At 30.5% G+C, this 25,214-nt stretch overlaps 1 protein-coding gene across 1 annotated transcript; it reads left to right on the forward strand.

The window, feature by feature from the left end:
• The first annotated feature begins 3,487 nt into the window (after positions 1 to 3,487).
• Positions 3,488 to 16,145, forward strand: LOC134696891 (uncharacterized). The gene is made up of 2 exons (XM_063558852.1): positions 3,488 to 3,626; positions 15,585 to 16,145. Exons 1-2 carry the CDS (start codon positions 3,488 to 3,490, stop codon positions 15,965 to 15,967), a joined length of 522 nt encoding a protein of 173 aa, XP_063414922.1. The 3' UTR covers positions 15,968 to 16,145.
• Positions 16,146 to 25,214: the final 9,069 nt, after the last annotated feature.

The raw sequence follows: 25,214 nt of genomic DNA on the forward strand, positions 1-25,214 counted from the left end.
AATACATATTATTTCATTGTAAGTAATGTGTTTAATGGAGGTAAGTTTTCTTAATATACAATTTGGATATTAGTATGGCGTTCATTATCACCGGAACTAGTACATATTTGTTTAAGGGCCAGCTGAAGGACGCCTCCGGGTGCGGGATTTTCTTGTTACATTGAAGACCTGTTGGTGACCTTCTGCTGTTGTTTTTTCTATGGTCGGGTTGTTGTCTCTTTGATACATTCCCCATTCCCATTCTCAATTTATTAATCTTAAGCTAAGAGTATAAAGGGAGATTTTCAACGACACACAAAACTCATGGAAGTAATAACTGCACACAAATATATATTTGTACCTATCACGACATTTGCATGGATGTTTAATGTGTATGAATCCTTACATGTGTTTTATATTTGACCAGTGTTTGTCATTTTGTTTGGTTTCTGCTTATTTATTTTTTTGTAATGTACACACAACTTTTTCATATTTGTAATTTTGCAATTCTAATACTCTTATTATTTCAAAATTTCTGTAAACAGATTGATGTAAATTTTGAGTTTATGAAACGAATCAACAGGGCACAATTCTATTAATGTAGATGTTGTTCATAAGTTTTTCTCATTTTTTTTAATATAGATAAGACCGTTTGATTTCCTATTTGAATGGTTTACACTTATATATTTATATATATTATTTTCGGCACTATATAGCTGCATGTTCGTTGTTAGCTAATGCTCCGTCTCGAAAGCTGTACTTTGATGAGTTTACTTTGACCTATAATGGGATTACTTTTTAAAATTGTAATGTCTCTGTGACACCCATATTATGTTTCTTTATATCTATAAGATGTTGTCAAAGGAACATAACCGCCCAATAAAAGCCTTGTAAGCGCTGTAGGCAGTTAACCAAAAATGATTTGAAAGAACAAACATAACACATTTGTATTTTGTGCATTTATGTTTATTTAATGAATTGATAATTACGGCAAACTAATTAATATTTCATCAAGGTTTTCAGAAGCAACGCATTTGTCAATGCGTAGTTCTTATATCTATAATGTTAAGTCTCCAGTGTTACATGATCGCAATGATTGCAGTTCGTCTAATTGGTAGTTAACGTTGGTGTCAATTGAATTTTAGCGGATCAAGTTAATGAAGGACGAGTTTGTAATTAGTATGAATTGACTTGATTATCTGTGAGGAACGGTGAGCTTGGATTCTACAGTACATAGGTTTGAGACACTAATCAGACAAATGTTTACTCGAACAGGGGATCAAAGGTGAGATTTGAATTACCTGTCCATAGTACATGTAAATGTCCCGAACATTCACTCTAAACGCATGATATCACTCCATAGTAAATGTAAATGTCCTGAACACTCACCCTAAGCCCATGATATCACTCCATGGTAAATGTAAATGTCCCGAACATTCACCTTAAGCCCATGATTTCCCTCCATAGAAAATGTAAATGTCCCGAACAATCACCCTAAGCCTATGATATAACTGCATACCAGTTTTGGAATAACATGACAGGTGGTCAAAGATTCTTGGACTTTACTCTGCCTGAAAGATTTATATGGTTTTTTTTTAATAAGCCATCAATGAAAATTTTGTCATTGATAAATATAAATAAGTTCTTAAACAAGCAGGATATAAACTACATTTTGGCAAATTATAAAAACATTCTATGGATTATAATTTAGACACCCTATCTACCTTAAGTGGAATGCAGCTCTTCATCTTTTCAATAATTTTTTGATTTTCTTATAATTTGGACTTGAACATCACTGAGGAGACAGTTATTGTTGAACTGCGCATTTGGTGTAGGAAAATTGGAACCGTTAATGTTATTCCTGTTAATTTCGAGTAGCGTTCTGACTATACTTATAAGGCACCAGAACAAAATTGAAAATGTTCTAAATATAGACAACATATTAAAGCTGATTGCTTCTATCTCGTTCTTGTATATCTCAATGTTTTAGCTTTACAACAAAAACAGTAAATATTCACATTTCATACTATTAGTCAATATCAAAAAGAATTGTTATGTTGTTTGTACCTCTTTTCTAGTTGTGATCATATATTAGGATGTATTAACATTCAGATTGACATGCCAGAAGAAACTACAGGTAACAACAATGGCAAATGAATACTTAAGTTTATTTTTTATACAAAATACAAAATGATCCGTAAAGATCAAATCAATAGTCAACTCTTACGTTTGGATGTATAAATGAATAATTTAATTTTGGATGTAACGCGTCTTCTGATTGGCTGACGTTATTTTGTTATGAGCCCATAGACATTATTTTGTCATGTGACCGTGACGTCATCAACATTTTTTCATGGTTTTCTACGGTCTAAAATCTTCTATAGTAGACGAATGTTGAAGTATAGATATAATTAAGGAATGACTGTAATATTTTTTTCTGTCTATTCGAAATATCATAAAAAAAATTGGTGCAAACTGTTAAATAAACCGCTACGGGCGTTATTCAGTGTGCACCACATTTTTTATGTTATTTCGTCATAGACAGAAAAAATATTACAGTCATTCCTTAATTATATCTGTACTTAAAAATTCGTCTACTATTCAATGACAATGTTTTGTTATTCCTAATTACATACGAAATAGTCAATGACAACAATCAGATCAACTTTTTTTTAAGTGAAAAAAAAGACAAATGCGTATCATTCGATAATTCATAATAATTTGCATTATTATTCTTTTTTTTTGCTTTATTTTGCTCAATTGCGTAATGATATGTTTTTTTCAAAAATGAAAACTTGCATTTTAAATTTTGGTAGCTACATGTACAATAATGTGTAAACATTACATTGCAATATGTTATTTCTTATGTGTGTCCATTGACCAAGAAAAAAACATCTGAATCACATATTTTGTAAATAAAAAAAAAGACTGATACAAACAAAATGTATTTTAGCCAATAAAAAACACATTAAGTCGAATCTAGCTTGCAATGTTGTATAAAGGATTTGAGTTGCATCGCAGAGATGATATCTAGTTAAATACATATAAAGATATAAAGATAGTGAGGTGTGATATGGTTACCAATGACACAAATGGACAAGGATAAATAACTGAGCTATATAAAGCTTTCAACATTTAACAAAAGCCTTACGTATAATATAAAAAAGAAGATGTGGCATGATTGCCAATGAGACAACTATCCACAAAAGACCAAAATAACACAAACATTAACAACTATAGGTCAACCTGATCTTCGTTAGAAACAAGTTAATAATCATTTGAAATTGTCTGCACAATGATTATAGCTACTCACCACAAATACATTGTTAGCAACAATCAAATCTTTAAAAAATGGTATCAAAAGCAGAATGTATTCCATATGATTTATTATATCATTCTATTATAGAAAAAAAAGAATGTTTATTGATATATTATAATGTTGATATACTTTTGTTTCAAATTCAAAGTAATCGCAGGAAAAACAGATAGATTGAAATTTACATCAACTATGACAGATTTCAGCCGGTTTACTACATTTTTGTCTCATTCAATCAAACCGTTTACAAACAGAGGAGAAGATCCGACTGTAAGGAAGATTACTCCTAAAACAACAAGCACAACTTCTAAGTCTAACAAAAATAATATAGGTAAACGTTTATATTAGTGAAAAATTATTAGTGTTTCTCGTTTCGCTTTTTTATAGGTTTTCTTGTATGTATGTTTTTACACTTGTCATAGCTGGGGACCTTTATAGCTTACTGTTCGGTGTGAGACAAAGTTGCACGTTAAAGTCTTTACTTTTACCTATAAAAGATTACTTTACAAATTACGACTTGGATGGAGAAATTAAAAACGACGAAAATAAACGAGACAAAAAACTAGATAAAACATCGAAGCGTAATACCACCATTGATTTCCCTATTAGTTACTCTTCAAACAATTGTGCAGAATTTATCTGTGTTTGAAATAAAGTCATCCTGACTTGTACTACAGAAAAAAAATTGCACCTAACAGTTTATTGCATATACGAAAATACCCATACAGGAACATATCCAATGAAATGTACACATCATTTAAACCTAGTCATACGTTTTCATAAACAAGTAACTCAAGTTTACAAAATATTCTATAGAAACACCATATAAAATATAATTTGAATCACTCAAGGTATATGTCTATGACCCAGAATTATTTTATTTTTGTGCAGTAAAATGTGAGATCAAGTCATCAGAATATTTTTTCAACCCTTTTATGTATGCATCCGTATGTGACGTTCTATGATTTGGTGGTATTACACCTACAGAAGATTTTTTTTGCTAAACAGACTGTATTTTGTTTCGACCCTAAAACTAATCACCGTGTATTAAATCAATATCTTAAAGCATGCCGAACAAATAAATGGAACAAAGGAGGTTTACTCCTATAAAGTAAAATCAAAATAGTACTAAACTTCGAGGAAAGTTCAAAAAGAAAAGTCCCTAATAAAATGTCAAAATAAAAAACTAAAACACATCAAATGAATGGATAACAACTGTCATAGTTCTGACTTGGTACGGCCATTTTCTTATGTAGAATATGGTGGATTGAACCTAGTTTTATAACTAGCTTACCCTCTCATTTGAATAGCAGTCGCATTAAATTCAACTAAAGAAGACTTTGTTGTTGCATAAAATGATTTGTTTTTGTAAAACTGGTTATTTCAAGCATTGCGGTCAAGTTTTTGCAAAAACAGTGCAATTTTTTGAGAAAAGTTTAGTAATTTGTAAGATGTCATTTAGAGCGACTCGAGCAAAATGTCTTCGAAAATTCAAATTCAAACTGCTTCGTGATAAAATATAGTGAAGACCAATTAATATCATCTGGCTTCAAACAGTGGAATATGATACAAAAGATGACTACGAGGGTATCACCAGCCCAGTAGTCAACACTTCGGTGTTGACATGAATATCAATAATGTGGTCATCTTTATAAATTTCCTGTATACAAAACTTCAACTGTCAATTTCAAGAGAATATGTCTACGCTTGTTGTATGAAACTAGATGTGACGTACTATGGTTTTATCATGTTTATGGTATTACACCTTCATGCCTTATGCCAGTCTATTTATAGCTTCGCATTTAAAATTACCCATACAGACGGTAAAGGTATTACCAGTATGACCTCCTTGTTTAGATCCATAAACAGGCATTAACGGTCTAAGTTTTGCACAATTGTCATGTTGTTTTTTTTTTATTTCAAAAGCATCTGTATGCAGATGAAACTAACGAACTAGATTATTAAGTTTCCTTAAGGTTTTTATTGAATTATACTAACATATAATTGCATCTGTCCACAATATACTAAAAAGCGTATTTATCAATCATACATATACTGTAACAGTTGTCGATGAGAATTGTGGTACGATACTAAATAATTTGTGAAAAGATTTTAACTGTCGTCACTTTTTAAGTAATTTCTGGTCAATAAACTCTTCATATAGCTGATAATCACTGGATTTCTGATGGAAAGGGAGGATTGGGCGTTCCCGATGAAGGCTAATTAATAATATGGCTTAAAACGCATACAATTGATAAAGCGGTATATTCAGTTACTACCATATCGTTAGCTTACTTATTAGTACGTTTTCCAGGCTATAAACATGATTAAATTATCCCCTTAAAGATTACAAAATTATTCAGACACAAAGGTTCCTTCTCCTGAAGGCTATATTAACCTTGGATAGTTTGAAGTCTAGCTTAAGTATCCTTTTGGTTAAATAGTTATATATTTTTTCCAAATCAAGCAAAACATGCTTCTTTCTTTGTGACGGTACATCAGGGTTAACGCTTTGGACAAATGAAACGTATCACGTGATATTTTCATTAATTATCAATTGGTCAATATAACTTCTCGTAACAAGTAAAATGACAAAAACACCAATCTCAAAATTAATTTGCAAATGGAAATTCCCTTTAAAGACCGGTGATCAGAGTCAAAATTTCAAAATATAATCGTAAGAACTACTTCACGGTTTTATATGTTTTTCGATTCGAAAATGTGTATACTTAAAACTTTTGGGGTCAAAAGAAAAGATGTTGCAGTTTTTCAAACAACCAAATTGTAGGTCAGTTACCATTTTGATTACAAAATATGATAAATGCATATGTAAACCCTTTTGTCAATAGAATGATTAGAAACTTGCATGTGTTTTTGTGCTCATAAAAGAATAATGAAAATCATTTTTAGATAAGTTTTCCGAGTAAATTATGCGATTTTATAAAAGAGGATTTTTTTCTTCAAATTTCAACCTTTGGAATACTTAAGACAATGCCAGTCAGAAACATAAAAATGTATACAGTAGTATGACAAAATATGTTTAAATATTTTATTGTTAATACAATTATCTATTTCACTGTAATGGGATGAAAAATGTACATATTGGGCATATAGGTTGAATTCGGTATATGTCAAACTGCCAAAGAAGTTCTTTCAAAACAAACTTCTCTTTTAGCTTAACAATGTTTTGACTTTTCTTTTTAAATAAAATGTATTACATTTTTTATATACTAAAATAAATAAAAGGAGAAGGGGTTACCAACCTTAAACATGTTAATAGACATTTTTATATACAAAAACACCTTTCGTTTAAAAAGTATTTTGAAAGTTTAGGTTCTTTAAATTACTGACAAAAGTGACACAAAACTAGGAAATATATTGTAAATACTAAAATTGTATATCACATTTAACATGCTAAAAATTTACCGTAATAAGTAATTCCGACTTTAAATTACTTCTGTGATGTAGGAACGTTTTTAAAAAGTTCAGACCTTTGGCTGGAACCTATATATAAAAACGCTGACCAGAGAGAAATAGATTGTTCTGCCTACAACACAAAACATATTTAACAAAAATCTAGAAAATACCAATTTTTGATCGACACTTGCTGTGATCAAATAAACTATAGTTTGTCAACAGTTTCCAATTGTCGTAATCATTCTGTCCTACAGTCTTGTCTGTAATATCAATTTGATATTTGAACTTGGGAAAGCATTGATACATCCTTTGTTTAGTTTTTCAAAAATACGTGTTATAATTTTCTTCTCACTTTTCTACCCATACTTGTTTTGATTTTACCTGTGCTCATTTATCTTTGTATTCATATAAGTTTGCTAAAATTAAGAATGGAATGGAAAGGAACAACAACCTGACCATAGAGCAGACAACAGCCGAATGACTCCAATGGGTTTTCAATGGAGCGAAAATTTTCCCCATCCGGAGGCGTCCTTCAGGTGTCCCCCAAACAAATATGTTTAGTTCAGTGATAATAGAGATTTCCAATAAAATGACTTTACTCGACATAACCGACCTAACTCAACGTATTTCGTCCTACTGCATTGAAGCATGACGAAGGAGAGCATACACTGCATGCATGTTTGGCTCTTTGAACACGCATTGTTGCTGGAATATGCCTTCAGTAAAAATCAACCACAACTATTTTTTTTTACTCTTTTAATATTTTGTCATTAAACTTTGAACGATTTTATTAACATAAATACTATAATGGAACAAGTGCATTACCAACTTGTAATCAAACACACCCATCATTTCTTGTCATTTCACTTGACCCATATCTTAGTTCTTCTCACATTATGAATTTTAAAAACTACCAAGACGACAATAGCATACAAATATTAAAATAACGAATTCCGAAGTGAGAAGGTTGCCTTTTTGTTGTTTTAAAAAGATTTAACGTTTAAATTCCAACACACCCGAATGTAAAAGGTGTACTCGACTTGTAAAACAAAATAATATTTTTCTATAATTTAATTGAAGATAATTTGATGTGGGCAGAAATTCATATCAATGATATATTTTTCAAAAGTTCTTTTTCGTCTTTAACTATACCAAATTATGGGGCGAGGTTTTTGTTTAAGTATACCTAAACTTGCATCCGAGGATACAGGGGTAGAGGGCTACTCCCCCTTTTCGATCGACAAATAAGAAATTAAATATTATAAAACATTAAAAATAGAAAAGAAGAATCTATCTGATAACGACACACAAACTAAATACAAATATCAAATGATAAGTTCATTAAATTTTGCAATTATATCTGAAAATCAAAGTCATTGTCAAAACCATGAAAGACAACTCCAATGAATCGTATGATAGGTAAAGATTCGTATATATACATGGTCTTATGACAGTGAAGTTTAGGCGGGAATCTCAAGAATCACGTGATATATAAAAATCATGATTTCTTTCGTTTTTTATCATCTTAGAAATATTTGATATTGATTAAATTGATTATGAATGGGTTTCCTAGTCTATGAATACTTAGTTAAAACTTGAGTAACGCATTTTACAAAATTAATTGGTTAGCAATAACCGGTTCCGTTACGTGTGTACGTCGAGTTAGGTACGTATGTCATTTTATTGGTAATCTCTTTTGGACGGCATACTAAACTCCGAATTATACACAAGAAACTAAAATTCAAAATCGTACAAGACTAACAAAGGCCAGAGGCTCATGAATTAGGAAATGCGCAAAATTGCAGCGGGACTAAACATGTTTTAATATCTCAACCGTCCCCCTATACCTCTAGCTCATGTAGAAAAAAGAAACGCAAAACATCACGCACAGTAAAACTCAGATCAAGAGAAGTTGTTACTGACATGCCAACTCCAGACTTCAATTAACCTAATTGAAAGATTGTGTTTTCATCATATGAATATCAGGCAGAATCCCACCTGTGAGGAGTTTAGTATTATACCATCATGAAATATATGAGCAGAACATAGCCCGTGCCAACAACTGGTTTAAGAATAAATATGTTTAATTCCAATGCAAAAACCCTATGAGTGTGATACAAAATGACGTGTTACATTTGTTCTATGTTTTTTTTTAACTTAACTCTTTTATACCTAACAGTATAATCTAATATATACAGTCCGCGAAAAAAGTAAAGCCTCACCTTAAAATAAGTGAAAAAATTATTTTAACCATTGCGAAATATATGAATGTTTGTTGTTATGAATTTCCTTGAACATACACTAAAAAAAAATCAACTACAAAGATTAAACCGAAATTGATCGACAAAACAAAACAGCATGGAAATAAACGTACAGATTATTTGAAGAAAATATTTTTATGGAAAAATACTTATTAACTTTGAATGTGGATGAAAGGGGACTGCTCCCTAAGTTCAGAGTCAGTGCACATAAATTAGAAGGGAGTATTTTGGCCTCAATTTTCAAGTTCATCTTAAGAAATATTTTAGACACTTTTTAAACACTTAAGTGTCTATTTCAATTGACTTAATTGGTTTTAGTTTAAAATTTTTGACTGATTAAGTCATTGCAAACGCTCCGATTCAAGCTTAAATATAAAAAAAAATCTATCAAATTTGCCAAAATTCGGCATTTTTCAGATGGTTTTTGTCAAAAATGAAAGTGGCCGCATCCGTGTTCATCCCAAACCTTTATTTATATTATGTATTATCATCAAATACAACTTCCATTTCTATATTATGAAATTTTACTAAAATGCTAAAATTGTGAAGATTTCAGTAATTTAGCATGACTTTTTGATGCTAGTACCCGATATATGTGCATTGTATTGTCAAACATAGCCCATATTTATGTAGCAGAATCATTCTTATATCCAATAAATAGCTTAACGATTACATTATCACAATTTTGTAAAACTGCTATATTTTGGGGCCAAAAAGGGGTCTGATCTTTGAAAAGCAAATATGTGGGGCTTCGAATGGAGATAGAATATGTAAATTATGTAACACTGAAGTGTAGGATGAAAATCATTTTCTTCTTCAGTGTCCTGCTTTACATGTTAATAGACCTGAATATATAAATTACTTAAATAAGGTAAACAAAAACTTTAAAAGCCTCCTAAATAAATCAAAATTGATAAGGTTAATGTCATCCGAGGATAGAGTAAAATTACAAAAGTTAGTTTATTTTTTGTGTGAGAGAAAGTTTTAATTTTAGATACAGTTTAGTCACCGGTACAATGTAGTTTGTCCCTTTATATTATTTTATTAAACTTATTTTTCCGGTATAAATTTATCTACTGAGAAAGAATCCATTTTGTTTAAAAGTATAAAGTATAAAGTTGAACTTAATTATACTGCACAAATGATATGGAGTCATAATTGACATTACAAAATATTGTATTTGTATTTGATAAACCTCTCAAACAACTTTTTATTAAAGGTCACTTGCACAATTACAAACACTCTGTTTCGATATCTTCAAATCACCTTCCTACTGTCGCGCGAACAAGTGAAATGTTACGTTTATCAAGTCGTTTTCTAATATGGCAATGCGTAAGTTATCTACTGATGGTCAAATTCAAAATTGAAGGTGTTTTCTTTAAGATCCCATGCAAACTAGCAAGAGAAAAGGGAAAAGTGTTCAGAGGTTTTTTGTTAATTTGAAAAGAAAAAAAATATTTAAAAAAGACAACTAAGCTCAAAGACGAATACGGAAAACATATTTCAGATCAATCTAGAGTTTTACAAGATGTAATGAATTTTTTTAAACACTATACTCAAGTTAAAATCTGGAATGTGATGATGAATCCTTTTACAAGCTCAATGTTAAACTCACAGAAGACGAGAAGGATTTGTGTGAGGGTAATATTTCTTTAAAAGAATGTGCAGAATCACTAAAATCTATGCCAAATGGAAAGAGCCCAGGCTCAGATGGGTAAACTGTACAATTTTACAAAGTCTTTTGAGAGATATTGGACCTTTTTGTTTTAGATCGTTATATTATGGATATGAAAATGGGGAATTTTCTAAATTTCAGTATCATAGTGTCATTACATGTATTCCAAAAGAAGATAAAGTTAGACGTTATTTAGCGCCTTATGAATACTGACACCAAGATTGCTTCTGCCGTCATTGCTAATAGAAAAAAAACCTGTTTTACCATCTATTATCAGTGTCTGTCAGAAAGGCTTTATAAAGGATATATTTATAGGTGGGAATGCGCGTCTACTGTATAATTTGATGCACTATTTAGAAAAACATAACAAAACTGGTCTTTTACTGCTAATAGATTTTTTTTTTAATCATTGAAGAGTTTCAATTTTGGACCATCTATATGCAGTTGGTTTGAAGTATTTTATTTGAAAGCATCAAGTTGTGTTATAAAAAATGGCCATCTTTCAAGCTTCTTTGATTTGGAGAGAAGTTGTAGACAAGGTGAACCCTCTCCCTTTACCTTTTCATAAGGCTATATGTGTTGAGTTACTTTCTATGAAAATAAGGTTAAACCCCAAAATAAAGGGAACTTTTGTTCAAGGAAATGAATCCCTTTTGAGTCAATATGCTGATGACACTTTACTTGTTTAAGATGGAACTGAAACCTCTGTGAGTGGAACTTTAAATTGTTTTTACTCTTTCCAAAAATTATCTGGGTTCAAAAATAATTCTTCTAAAACTTAAGCTGTGTGAGCTGTGGGAATAAAAGTATTCAGATCTGATTTTCTGTCCTGATTTAAAGATTTATCTTGACTTACATCTAGAAATTGACAATGAGGGTCAGTTGAAAACAAAACTTTACGACAAAAGAGATGATTTCAGCTTTCCAATTGTAAACTTTGCATTTCTAAGTAGCAACATTCCAGCAGCACCTGCATACGGGGTATATATCTCCCAATTGATACGATATTCCCGTGCTTGCATTTCTTATCATGATTTTCTTGATAGAGGGTTGCTGCTCACAAGGAAGCTATTAAACCAAGAGTTTCAAAGTTTGTATACATCTTGTTGACAGAAATGTGCAACTGCCAACAGAAAAGATCTTACAATGGGAGGAATCACTAGGTATTGAAATTGCACAATGGTCAGAATATTATTTTATTTTCAAATAATCATGTAGAGACAATTATTTAAGGACTTTTTAATACAATTTTTTACAAAAAATAATTGCAACAAATACTTTTTTGTATAAAATTAAACTTAAAGATTCAAAGCTTTGTACCTTTCTGAAGATTTCGGATGAAACCATGGAGCATTAATTCGATGAATGTCCATTAACACATTTATATAGCAATCTTTTTCACAAAAATTGAAAAGATATTTTGTGAACTTTACAATCTCCATTAAATAAAAAGGACATTTTTCTTGGTCCTCAAAATGAGAGTTTACTATTGAATTTGATCATAATTATTGCAAAGAGCTATATATATACAAATGTAAATTGTATGAAAAGAAACCAAGTATTATATATAGAACTATAAGCAAAAATAAGAGATTTCAGGAGAATTAACATTTTATAGAAAAGAAGAATGGTACCACACCTTTTTTTCAAAAATTATAGGCCCAGTAGATTACATTTTTACTGATTAGTAACAATTATTTTGATTCAAATCATATAAAATAAAAAAATAAAACTAACAGTTCACAGAGAGCAGATCATTACAAAGATAACATTTTTCTTTGTAATACACAAGTTGATATATGTTATGTTAATGCACGTGCGAGTGTGTGTGTATGTGTAGATGTGTATGTGTGATTGTTTCATTTCCCCTTTTTGTTATAATGTTAGTATTCAAATGATATATATTCACATTAGAAGAAAAAACAAATGAAGTCGATTTTTTGTTGTATATATCAAATCCCGTAACACCATAGTCAGGTGGTGATGTAAAGGGATTGTGAAAGCCTGACTACTGAAAAACAAATAACAAAAAAGGTTATCTGTGAACAAACGTTGGCAAGCAACTTGCATGTCAAATGCCGGTAGAAGTACTAGGAGCATAGATAATATAAACACACCGTCATTGTCAGACTCTTACAACGTCATATTGACATAGGAACGGAAATGATAGACCAAGGTCCGGAAAGCCCCGTTTAATTACACGTTGTGATGATAGACTGCTTATTTGTCGTGCTTTATCCAACCTTTTTACTCCTGCCCTGTAGCTTTGACACCAGTGGCCTTCAGGTGCTCGTGTTTGTGTTCGCATATTGATCCGTCGACTTCATAAACAACATAAGAGCACATAAAGTTTTCAAAAGACCTGCCCTTACAGCCAGGCACCGTATAATAACCAGCAACGCTGGAACACGAGAAACTAACAAAAGTATCATTTGTCAGATGAGATTCAGTTTCGGTTAAGAATAGAAGACGGCAGAATATGAGTTTGGCGGAAAAATGAAACTGCCCCTGATCAAAACAACATTTGCCCAACTACTGCATTCGGTACTGGTGGTGTTACAGTATGGAGTTACTGCTCGTACCGTTGTAAGCGTGGTATGCATATTCTGCAGAGTAACATAAGCAGACAGATACACAGGGATTTGGTGCTTAGAAACATTGTAGTCCCTCATTTTGACATCCATCCACTTGCGTCAAGACCCTTGTACATAGACGACAACGCTAGATCCCACAGGACAGGAATTGTAACTGTGTACAAAAACAAGAAGCCATTGGCGCTGTATTCCGGTCTTACATGTCTCAAGAAGTGAACCCTATCGAACATGTCTGGGATGTCATTGACAGAGTTTGCAATCGCAGAAATTCACCACTGCAAATTCTTGGTGATTTTCGAGGGGACGTTGTTGATGAATGGAATGATAAAGTTTAGAAGGCATGTACAGGGTATGAGACCCCGTGCTATGGACCCATATTGGAAGAAATGTAGTTACACATCCTATTGACGTCTCAAATATTGGTATTAAATTGCCGAAAATTCAAAAAGTATTTGTAGAAAACGTTAACGATATTGGGTTTTTAATTATTATGAAAAATAAAATCATAGTGAAACTTTAACTCCGTTTCTGAATGGTGTAATTTACACTTTTTCTATGCACGCAAAATTTAAATGCGTAAACAATGCATAAGTGACCAAACTTAAGTTTATGGTTTTGTTATGTCTTCTTTTTTTGAGGAATAACTAATGTTTTTAAATGAAAATACTTTCGATGCAAAATAAACAAACAAACTACAATGTCAAAAAATGTTTTTCGTTTGGAATTTAGTTTCAGTGGGGATTCCTAAGGGGTGATAGTACGTTTCAAGATTTGTTTTTTTTAACTGTGTGATACGTATTAGTTATCTTTTATATAGTATATATATAATCGATCAACGGCGTTACGCATGTTAAAAGATGGACAATTTAACATGTTTAAGTATTATTTAACGTAAGAAGAACCATGATCAACCATACTTTAAAAAATCCAAAGGAAATACATTTCTGACCTTAAAGGCAATTCAAAAACAGACAAAAGAAAAAAAAATGGTAAAAAATCCAAATTGGCGACGAGTTATTTTTTTCTACGAAATTAACGCAATTTCAGAATGGCGGGTTTTAATATCAGTGTTGTTTTAAAAGTTTACAGATTTTGTATAGTTTTATACGTATATGTATTTGCAGTTTCATCACTGTACTCATATTATACGATGTTATGCAATAATTGTTCATTACTGACAGTGTAATGACTATAACAGCATTATATATAAGTAAATGGAATGTGCATAAAGTAAATTAAACTAGATTAAAAGTGTCTGGCATGTATTAATCACCTGGTGTATTTGACAAATGATTATGTAATATAGTAATAAAGTGTCTTTTTGTGTTGCGCCAAAAAGACACGAAATTTGTTTATCTGAATAAAATGTAAATAAAATTGTTTTCTTTAAGTCATTTGAAAAGTTTCGGTATTTCCAATTGGGATTAGGACTGTAAATCTCGTTATGTTAGCGTATGCATCGTTCGTTTCAACATTTTTAATGCTCTGTTTTTAAATTCCCTTCGTTATATCATCCATCGAATAAACTAAAGTCATAACCATCTATTTCGAGCTATCGGCCAACATCCCAGTTTTTGTAGCATATAAATATGTCTTTGTAAATTTAAAATGTGAAACATGTCATAAGAGAAAAAATGGTCTTAATAAATAATTTCAGAGACAAAAAATTCAATTAGTACACAAAAAAGTTTTGAACTATAGGCAGTTATGAGTTTCACGGGATTAGTCTAGGCAGTTATGAGTTTCACGGGATAAGTCTTGACTATTACAAAAGTTCACCTCAGCCATCAGATAAAAGACGCGCTGACCATAAATGATAGAGTAGGTCATACAAATATAAATATATTCTAAAATTGCATCGAGTGTGATACGATATTTATCCACTCGAGTTATATTGTTAAACCTCGCGATTTAGATATTTAAATTCTAACTTTCGAGAGTATTTAAATAGCACATAACACGAGATTTGGACGTTGGACCTGTTTCTCTGGTGATTTTCAAACAATATGCAGGCAAACGTATTTTTTCTGTTCGAATGATCTGCAAAAAGATGTGTTTTTTCTTTGTGACGTCATCAGGCATAGTCACCTTTTTTCTTGTTGTCAAAATAGGAAATTCAGAGGAAAGCAAGACCATTCGACGTCATAATCGGATTTAAACCAATAAAGAACTGGGATCAATCGACGCAGATTAATTGAAATTGTGTTTTCTCTTCAATCAAGAATGTACTTCAATGTCAAATATTTACATAATTTTAATGTGAACATGTTTTAATGCATATGCATATTTCTAAAAATGATGTTAAATGCGTCGGTTAACGTTTTGATTGTTACTATTTGCAGGTCTCCACAACGAAATTTTCATTTATTCCGTCTGTGCTGGTGCGTTTGCATTTGCCATACTTCTGTGCACAGTGTGTAAACGCCGTTACAAGCAAATCCATAACTATTTACGACGGATCACGCCTGATAATGGAGAAATAACAAATGTGCAGGAAAATATACTCGAGGACGTTCTTTCTGTGGAAATAGAGGGAATATATGAAGTTATAGATGAATCGAATATGATAGATGACTTCGGTAACACTGGAAAACCTGATGACAAAGCTACAAAAAATGAAACTGAAGGTCCTTCGGATAGTAACACTTATCCTAATCGGTATCGCCTTGTTAAGAAAGATCCAAATATCAATAACTCAAACCGCAGTAAATCAGTACTTTTTTAACATCGGACGCAAAAAACCAAGCTTGAGATAGTGAATAACATTCAAGCTTATAAGCTTTACCTGTGTGTCTGGTATCTTTGATGCGCAGAGTGTAAAAAATCTACTGATTCAATTCATCTAATCGTTCATTACAAAGATATTGTGTTCTATACTGTAATGTATAAATATTATCTCATAATATGCTGCTTTTTTTTATATGAAATATTTTGGAGATGTGTTTAGTTTTGTGGTGTTTTGACAATTGCCATTTCTATTCGTCCTTTTTGTTTTAAACATTTCTTGATATCATCCGAATATTTTTTTATACCTAAATAAATCTGGTATAATTCTATTCATTTACAACCGTTTAATTGATCATCGAAGTTCGAACACGTATGCACGTGTTGTCGTGCCTTATAAATTCTTTCTCTGTATTCAAAGCATTGAAAACAAGGAAATAGATTTCTGACAAACTATCAAATGATTTAAAACGACTATGCACTTATAAACATGTGAATTTTTTCATATAATTGTAATTCGTCAATTTCGACAAATGTAAATGCATTTTTTTTAACTAATAATGATACATTTTAGGTTTATTGATTTCCATCTCGGTTAAAGGATAAGATTGACATGAACGTGTTTTCTTTAAACCAAACCTTAATCTGTCCATCATGCGTTTTAACTAACTTTTTTTTATTTAACGTCCTGAATGTAACACTCATTTATATTTTAACAAACATTTATAATAAAACTTTGTCGATAATTTGGATATTTATCAAAGGGGTAGCCCGATCCCGAACCCGAGATTGAGATAACTGACATTTAGAAACTACAGGTCGATAGTATTGCTGCTGGGTACCTCCGTTTATGCAGAAAACGGACCATTACAAACATCTGCTAAAATATATTCCCTTCCATTGCCTACAAGACAAAATATAATGATTTTGATTTCAGTCCGTGCACAGAGACGACACAATCTGTCATATTTCAAAAGATGATGACATGTTACTGTCTAAACTTGCCTTTCAGTTTTTTGTTCTTCAGATCTACATACATGTAGCAGAAAAAGAAGTGCATAAGTTCCACGCCCTCATTTAGGTGACATGTTAATCTATTACAGATAAGATTTATCTCTTTTTTGGGTTCGGCTTACAAAGCATTTTGGTAGATATAGAATAAATGGTTCTTGATACAAAAATAATTAAATGATATTAGAAATGATATTCATAGTTCCCGAGTAGGGGCTACAACTCTCATCAAGGTGGAAATAACCTAGTTTTTTACGCTATATATAATTAACATAAAAAACGCACTCATTCACATAGAAAATCAGAGGCGTCGAAATAGTTTTGAAAGTAACAAATATTGAAATACATTATTCATACGTAACTAGATATTTAATATTAAAAAATGAATAGATTGTATGCGACTGTCATACAAATGGTTTACCTAGCTTAAAAAAAAACAGGTTTAATCCACCATATCTTGAAAGATTTCAACGTTTTCTTTTATGTTTGGTCTGATTTCGTTCAAATCCGTCTTAACATATCTAAGTCAAAGACCATAAAGGATACCTTCCTAGATTTGTCGATTTTACATGTAAGGGATCTTACAAAATCTAAAACGCATTTCTACCTTTGATTTGATTTGATCTGAAATATTGTGATTATACCGCAGTAGTAAGATATGCTGACATGCCTTGTTTAACTTTATAACGCACTGAAACTATCGCACAGGTTCAACATACAATACTGTTAAACGTGTTTTTAGTGAAATCCCATTTACGTGACTATGAACTTATTAATTAGTCATTTTGTTATTGTTCTATGACAATGTAAGTTCTCTTGTCTTTCATTTTTGGCTAATGATTTTTTAATAAAAGCCTTTTTGTGCTTCTTTGTTTGTTTTTATATTGACTCAGACCATACCACAATGTGGACTGCTGTATCCATGTTTTTTGACATTTTTACAAATTATGTCTATAGATATAAGAAGATGTGTTTTGAGTGCCAATGAGACAACTCTCCATCCAAAAAACAATTTAAAAAAAGTAAACCATTTTGCTCACACATCGATATTGATATAATGGGATTTAATGCGAATGTCATATATATGAGAGGTTAAGGTAGCTATGAAACCAAACGATTCAATCCAACATTTTCTACATACGAAAATGCCTGTATCAAGTCAGAAATATGACAGTTGGTAACGTACCCATTCGTTTGATGTTTTAAGCTTTTTATTTTGCCATTTCATCAGAGACTTTCCGTTTTGAATTTTTCTCGGAGTTCAGGAGGTTTGTGATTATACTTTTCACAATGTATTGAGATATACAATTCAAATCTTCACATTTTATATTCTTTAAACTGAAATGGTATAGTGAAATTAACTTTTATAAATTGTCTATATTTACAGTATGCATTAGCATGTATCTTGATGTAATTAGTTTGCAAAATTATTTACCTTATATAAGCTATTTCAGGACATACAGATCAATTGAAGTATTCGGCAACTATCAAGGAAAACATCTTGTTCACTACATTTTCGTTCAGAAGTAAATATTCAAATGTCAAGATCAGCATAAAAGGAACTACAAGCTCAACTCCAAATCATATAACAGACGATCAAGGTAAACATGTTTTGTTGTCCCAAAAAAACATTGATACTGTTGAAACGCCAGATTAAGGAATGTGAGAAATACCAGTAACATTAACGGTACCAATTTGTTCTGTACCAGATGCGCATTTCGACAATACATGTCTCTTCAGTGAAGCTCGTGGCCAAAATATTTGAAATCCGAAGCGTATATAAATTATGAAGAGATAAAATCCAAAAGGTCCTAAACGTATAGTCACATCAGTGAAAAAAACAGAACTTTGCATGAGGCAGATACATCCTTAATTTATAATAATATCTAACATTTTGTGACAGTAAATTTTAATAACACCAAAAATTCTAAAATGCTGTATATGTCACTTGAGTAAATTATCACATTTGTGATAGTCCATACGTCGATCTAGTGGAAAAAACTTTATATCTTAAGAAAAAGCTATTCAATAAATAACCAGAAAAGACTGCAAAGATAGCAAAGGTACAATAGTAAATTTTAAAAGGCAATAGTATTACGTTGGTTCATACATGTTCAAATATATAAAAAAAAAGTTAACCGCAAGTAGACAAGTGCATTTTCTGAACATGAAATGTTGCTATTTCATATTTAAGCCGGGAAAATCGTTCGTAGATCCAATCTTTATCCTTTGATATTCCCATAGCATTTTTTAAAAGCCATTTTCTAGTAATGGAAATTCAAAAATTTATGTTTCGTCTTTTTACATGTATACTCAATTCAAAATGTCATAACCTATAGCTGATCTATCAAATCTTATTTTCTTTATGGAGGTATATCAATATTTACTACAAAGAATGAGCAAATTTTAGCATTTATAAATTATAAAATCTATAATCTTATACCGTCTGTATCAAATCAACATTTCATGGACTAGGTTTTATATGCATCTCACTCGTAATCACAGTGCATCCCCTGAACTAATTCAGAATACAAAAATAAGTTGGTTAAAGGTAAATTGACAGATACAAAACGACTACAACAATCAAAAAAGATGAAGAAGCTATACCTGATAGACGTGCATATATACAGTATAGCATACCGTATAGTTGGCTATAGAAAGCCATTATGAAATAGTTCAATTGAAAAACTAACGGCCTAATTTTTAACAAAACAATTCATATATATATGACACAAACATGAACATACGGTATCTGCTAAACTAAAGGTTTCCTGACTTAGAATAGACACATATATAATAAGGGGCGATTAAAAAAAGTTTGAAGGAACTTAATCTTTGTTATCTTGGACAAAATTGTGTAACAGCATAATACAACACCAATCTGAACACACCAACACACGAAAACAGGTATTGGAAACAGCAATCAACACCCAATTACATGTTTATTTTGACTATTACTTTTGTTGATCATTACAACATTTCAATGCGAACATTTGTAGGATTGAGTACTATTGCACTGGTGGCTTTTTCAATTTGTGCCGTCATGTTTGTTTTGTTCGTAAAACTGTGTAGTGTTTGCCAGCGCCGGTACACAAATTTATATGACATCTTTAAAATATATCAGACTGGAAAGACCAGAAGAAATGCAACTGATCATACATTGCCTGATATTCCACTTCAAGAACTTGAAGGAATATATGAAGAGATAGATGAATTAAATTTGATAGATAGCGTTGGGAACCTAAGGGACGAAGATATTTCAGTCGCTGACACGAATGGAAGTTATGTTCAACCTGATAACAATGACTATCTAACGCCATTTCAACCTGATGATGACTTTACAAGTACTGATAACTCAAATGACAATAAATCTGAATCTTTAGCGTCGTCACATGATTATCATTCCTTTCCGATTGATCATCCTTCCACATCGTCAAGCACAGATGTACAAGAAAGAAGATCCAGCTATCTTAATCCGTATCAACCAATAGTTCATTCAGTAGATATTCATGAGTATTTATCTACAAATATCGTAAATGAAGCAAGTTCATCAGGATCCGAAACGCTATTGAAGGGATCGGGTTATTTAAATCCATATCAACCAATGATTCCGGACTTGGATTTACATGATTATAAATCTGTTCAATGTTGTTCAAGCGGCTCATTTTCGCCGATGTTAGATGCGTGTACCAAAGAAATAGTAATAGTTCCAGATTTTTCTCGTCTTTGTCAAGATCAAAAATTAGAAATTGATACAGTACTTGCAACCTTAGGCGTTACTGTTTGACGTGAACTTGACTGATCGGTGAATGATCGGTGACGGATGTTTGACTGATCGATGACTGATCGGTGATCGGTGACCCATATGATCCGTCAGATAAGTCAAATAACCTATGTGGGAGTTACCGTGACAACGGTCATCGATCGATCAGTAAATCAAATTTATGCACGGATCGGACGGATACGTATATATTTCAAATTCTTATGTAAACCGAACTCAACAGTGTTTACGATCCATGAACGCGGACCTCGACGAAGACACCATAATTTACACGTTAATTTGGTTGCAATAAAAAAGTAAAAATAGTATAACAGTTATATTAGATGCTTAATTAAAGCGTTAAATGGTTTCTGTTGATTAATAGTTTTGTATTACATATTGTAAACATTAGAAACATATATAATACATAATATGTCTCAGTTAACATGAACTTCTACATACGAAAATGCCGATAATCCGCCATTGAAGTTTTGAACTTTTTATAGTTTAGAAAAGGTCGCTTTTCATGAAATTAAAAGAATGTCAGATAAATCATATTTAAATATCATCCGCATTGTTTAAAACTACTACTGTGTTATAGAAGTCTCAGTTAGAATTGAGATATAAAAAGAATTAAAATACTTAAACTATTATTTTGTGGAATAAGAATGCAGTTATTCAATATTTTGATAAAAATTATCAACCGCAATATGATTTCAGTACTTTTTGTTCATCAGGATTGGTTGTTCTTAATCATAAATTATGTTTACTTTAGGGAAAAATATATTAAATTTATGTACACGTTGCGTAAAATGCTAATTTTTCTTCTCATATTTGAAAATATTGTAACTTCAATTTCAAACTGTTGCTATAAATTCCTTTTATTGACAAATTTTGTATAAAATTTGAATATTTGAAGAAGAGGTATCTTTTTACTTTTAATTTTGTTGAACCAGAATGCAATCATTTCTTCATTTGAATGGAAATTATTGACCATAATTTGATTTTTTCACTGTATATACATGTAGTTTAAAATTAATGGTTTGTTTATAAAGTTTAAAGAATGTCAGTGAAATCATACAAAATTTATTCGCATTGTTTAGAATATCCAAAATTGTTTTTCTTTTTATTGAATATGCCTAATTTAAGGAAAAAAATATTTAATTTTTGTACGTGTTGCCTAAAATGCAAATATTTCTTCATTTTACTAAAAATTATTGACCCCCATTGGATTTTTGTACTTTTTATAGATTAGAATAGGTTTTTTTCATGAAATTAAAAGAGTGTCAGAGAAATCATACTAAAAATGTTATTCGCATTGTTTAAAATAACCAAAAACTAGTCTTCTATTTATTAAAAATGATGCTTTTTTAATTGAAATCAGTCATTTTTACCATTTTGAGACAAGTCATCTAATCAGAATTGAGATATAATGAGAATTAAAATACTTAAACTTTTATTTTTTGTGGAATAAGAATGCAGTTATTGATTTATTTTGATACACATTATTGACCGTCATATTATTTGAGTACTTTTTGTACATCAGAATTGGCTGTTCTTCATAAAATATGCCTACGTTAAGGAAAAAAATATTTAATTTTTGTACGCGTTGCCTAAAATGCAAATATTTCTTCATTTTACTAAAAATTATTGACCCCCATTGGATTTTTGTACTTTTTATAGATTAGAATAGGTTTTATTTCATGAATTTAAAAGAGTGTCAGAGAAATCATACTGAAATTTTATTAGCATTGTTTAAAATAACCAAAATTAGTCTTCTTTTTATTCAAAATGATGCTATTTTATTTGAAATCAGTCATTTTTACCATCTTGAGACAAGTCATCTAATCAGAATTGAGATATAATGAGAATTCAAATACTTAAACTTTTATTTTTTTTGAATAAGAATGCAGTTATTGATTTATTTTGATACACATTATTAACCGTCATATGATTTGAGTACTTTTTGTACATCAGAATTGTCTGTTTTTCATAAAATATGCCTACGTTAAGGAAAAAAATATTTAATTTTTGTATGCGTTGCCTAAAATGCAAATATTTTACTAAAAATTATTGACCGCCATTGGATTTTTTGTACTTTTTATAGATAAGAATAGTTTTTTTTTATGAAATTAAAAGAGTGTCAGAGAAATCATACTAATATTTTATTCGCATTGTTAAAAATAACCAAAATTAGTCTTCTTTTTATTAGAAATGATGCTATTATATTTGAAATCAGTTATTTTTACCATCTTGAGACAAGTCTTCTAATCAGAATTGAGATATAATGAGAATTAAAATACTTAAACTTTTATTTTTTGTGGAATAAGAATGCAGTTATTGATTTATTTTGATACACATTATTGACCTTCATATTATTTGAGTACTTTTTGTACATCAGAATTGGCTGTTCTTCATAAAATATGCCTACGTTAAGGAAAAAAATATTTAATTTTTGTACGCGTTGCCTAAAATGCAAATATTTCTTCATTTTACTAAAAATTATTGACCCCCATTGGATTTTTGTACTTTTTATAGATTAGAATAGGTTTTATTTCATGAATTTAAAAGAGTGTCAGAGAAATCATACTAAAATTTTATTCGCATTGTTTAAAATAACCAAAATTAGACTTTTTTTATTCAAAATGATGCTATTTTATTTGAAATCAGTCATTTTTACCATCTTGAGACAAGTCATCTAATCAGAATTGAGATATAATGAGAATTTAGATACTTAAACTTTTATTTTTGTTGAATAAGAATGCAGTTGTTGATTTATTTTGATACAAATTATTAACCGTCATATGATTTGAGTACTTTTTGTACATCAAGATTGGCTGTTCTTCATAAAATATGCTTACTTTAAGGAAAAAGATAATTAATTTTTGTACGCGTTGCCTAAAATGCAAATATTTTACTAAAAATTATTGACCGCCATTGGATTTTTTGTACTTTTTATAGATTAGAATAATTTTTTTCATGAAATTAAAAGAGTGTCAGAGAAATCATACTAAAATTTTATTCGCATTGTTTAAAATAACCAAAATTAGTCTTCTTTTTAGTAGAAATGATGCTATTTTATTTGAAATCAGTTATTTTTACCATCTTGAGACAAGTCTTCTAATCAGAATTGAGATATAATGAGAATTTAAATACTTAAACTTTTTTTTTCGTGGAATAAGAATGCAGTTATTGATTTATTTTGATACACATTATTAACCGTCATATGATTTGAGTACTTTTTGTACATCAGAATTGGCTGTTCTTCATAAAATATGCCTACGTTAAGGAAAAAAATATTTAATTTTTGTACGCGTTGCCTAAAATGCAAATATTTTACTAAAAATTATTGACCGCCTTTGTATTTTTTGTACTTTTTATAGACTTAAATGCAAATATTTCTTCATTCTACTAAAAAAATCTGACCACCATTGGATTTTTGTATTCTTTATAGATTATAATAGTTTTTTTTATGAAATTAAGAGTGTCAGATAAATCTTACTTCGTGTTGTTTAAAATATCAAAAATTAGTCTACTTTTTATTAAAATTTTATAGGCTTCGATTGTGACAGGAATATTTATAGAAAGTCCTCGATTATGAGTTTTTTTTTAATGAATTTTATGATGATAACAAGGATTTGTATAGCTATGCAAATCCTTGTTCTTACTATACAAATCGTTGCTTTTCCCGAGTATGTTTGGAAAATAAAAAAATAAAAATCGCGATGTCGACACCGTTTTAAAACCCGCCGTGTTTGAAAATATATAACCTAAATAAAACAAAAATACCATTCTTTAATAATAATATTTATGTTAGGTTTTATCTGTACATTTCTTTTCAATAAAACTTTGCTAAATAATTATAATTAAAGCAAAATGTATCATCTGTTCTGTTCTGTTCTGTTCAGGTAGATTCCTCCGTTATATATCAGAGCACTCCCACTTGGGGATATATGGTTTTAAAATATTTACAGATATTTACAGTGAGGTGTGGTGCTTAAGTTTTTAAAAAAAACTTATATACAGGTAAAACTGTGAATTTTAAGAACAATAGTTTAAAATTATGTGCTATTTACATCATTTATGATTCTACCTAGGTTAGAGTTTATGATTTTTAAAAACAGTTTTGATCCCTTTTTATGAGACGTTACTATCATATGTTTAAGGAATTAAAAGATTTAAATGTGACAGAAAAATGATAAAATCAAAGGGTAAAAGGTAAAAATAAGTAGTTCTAACAAAAAAGAATATAAATGGGATTAAAAATATGGCAGTATGGTAATTGCTTTTAATAGATAAGGTAACCAATTAAAAAATAAAAAATTATCTTTAGCTAGTAAAAGAACAAAAAACTGAAAACTTTCGTATATATCGTAAAATTTAAGTAAAAGGTGAACTTCTGCCAAGGTCTTAGCATATAATTAGATGTAAGCAGCTAATCTAGTCGTAGATGGGGGCAGTTAGCTTGGCATTCCAT

This window comes from Mytilus trossulus, chromosome 14, assembly GCF_036588685.1.
Source record: "Mytilus trossulus isolate FHL-02 chromosome 14, PNRI_Mtr1.1.1.hap1, whole genome shotgun sequence".
Taxonomy (NCBI): Eukaryota; Metazoa; Mollusca; class Bivalvia; order Mytilida; family Mytilidae; genus Mytilus; species Mytilus trossulus.

Excerpts from the sequence above, each read along its gene's own strand:
- LOC134696891 (XM_063558852.1), top strand. The coding sequence starts at position 3,488 with ATGACAGATTTCAGCCGGTTTACTACATTTTTGTCTCATTCAATCAAA. Across the intron at positions 3,627-15,584 it reads GTCTAACAAAAATAATATAG|GTCTCCACAACGAAATTTTC; the intron begins GTAAACGTTTAT and ends TACTATTTGCAG.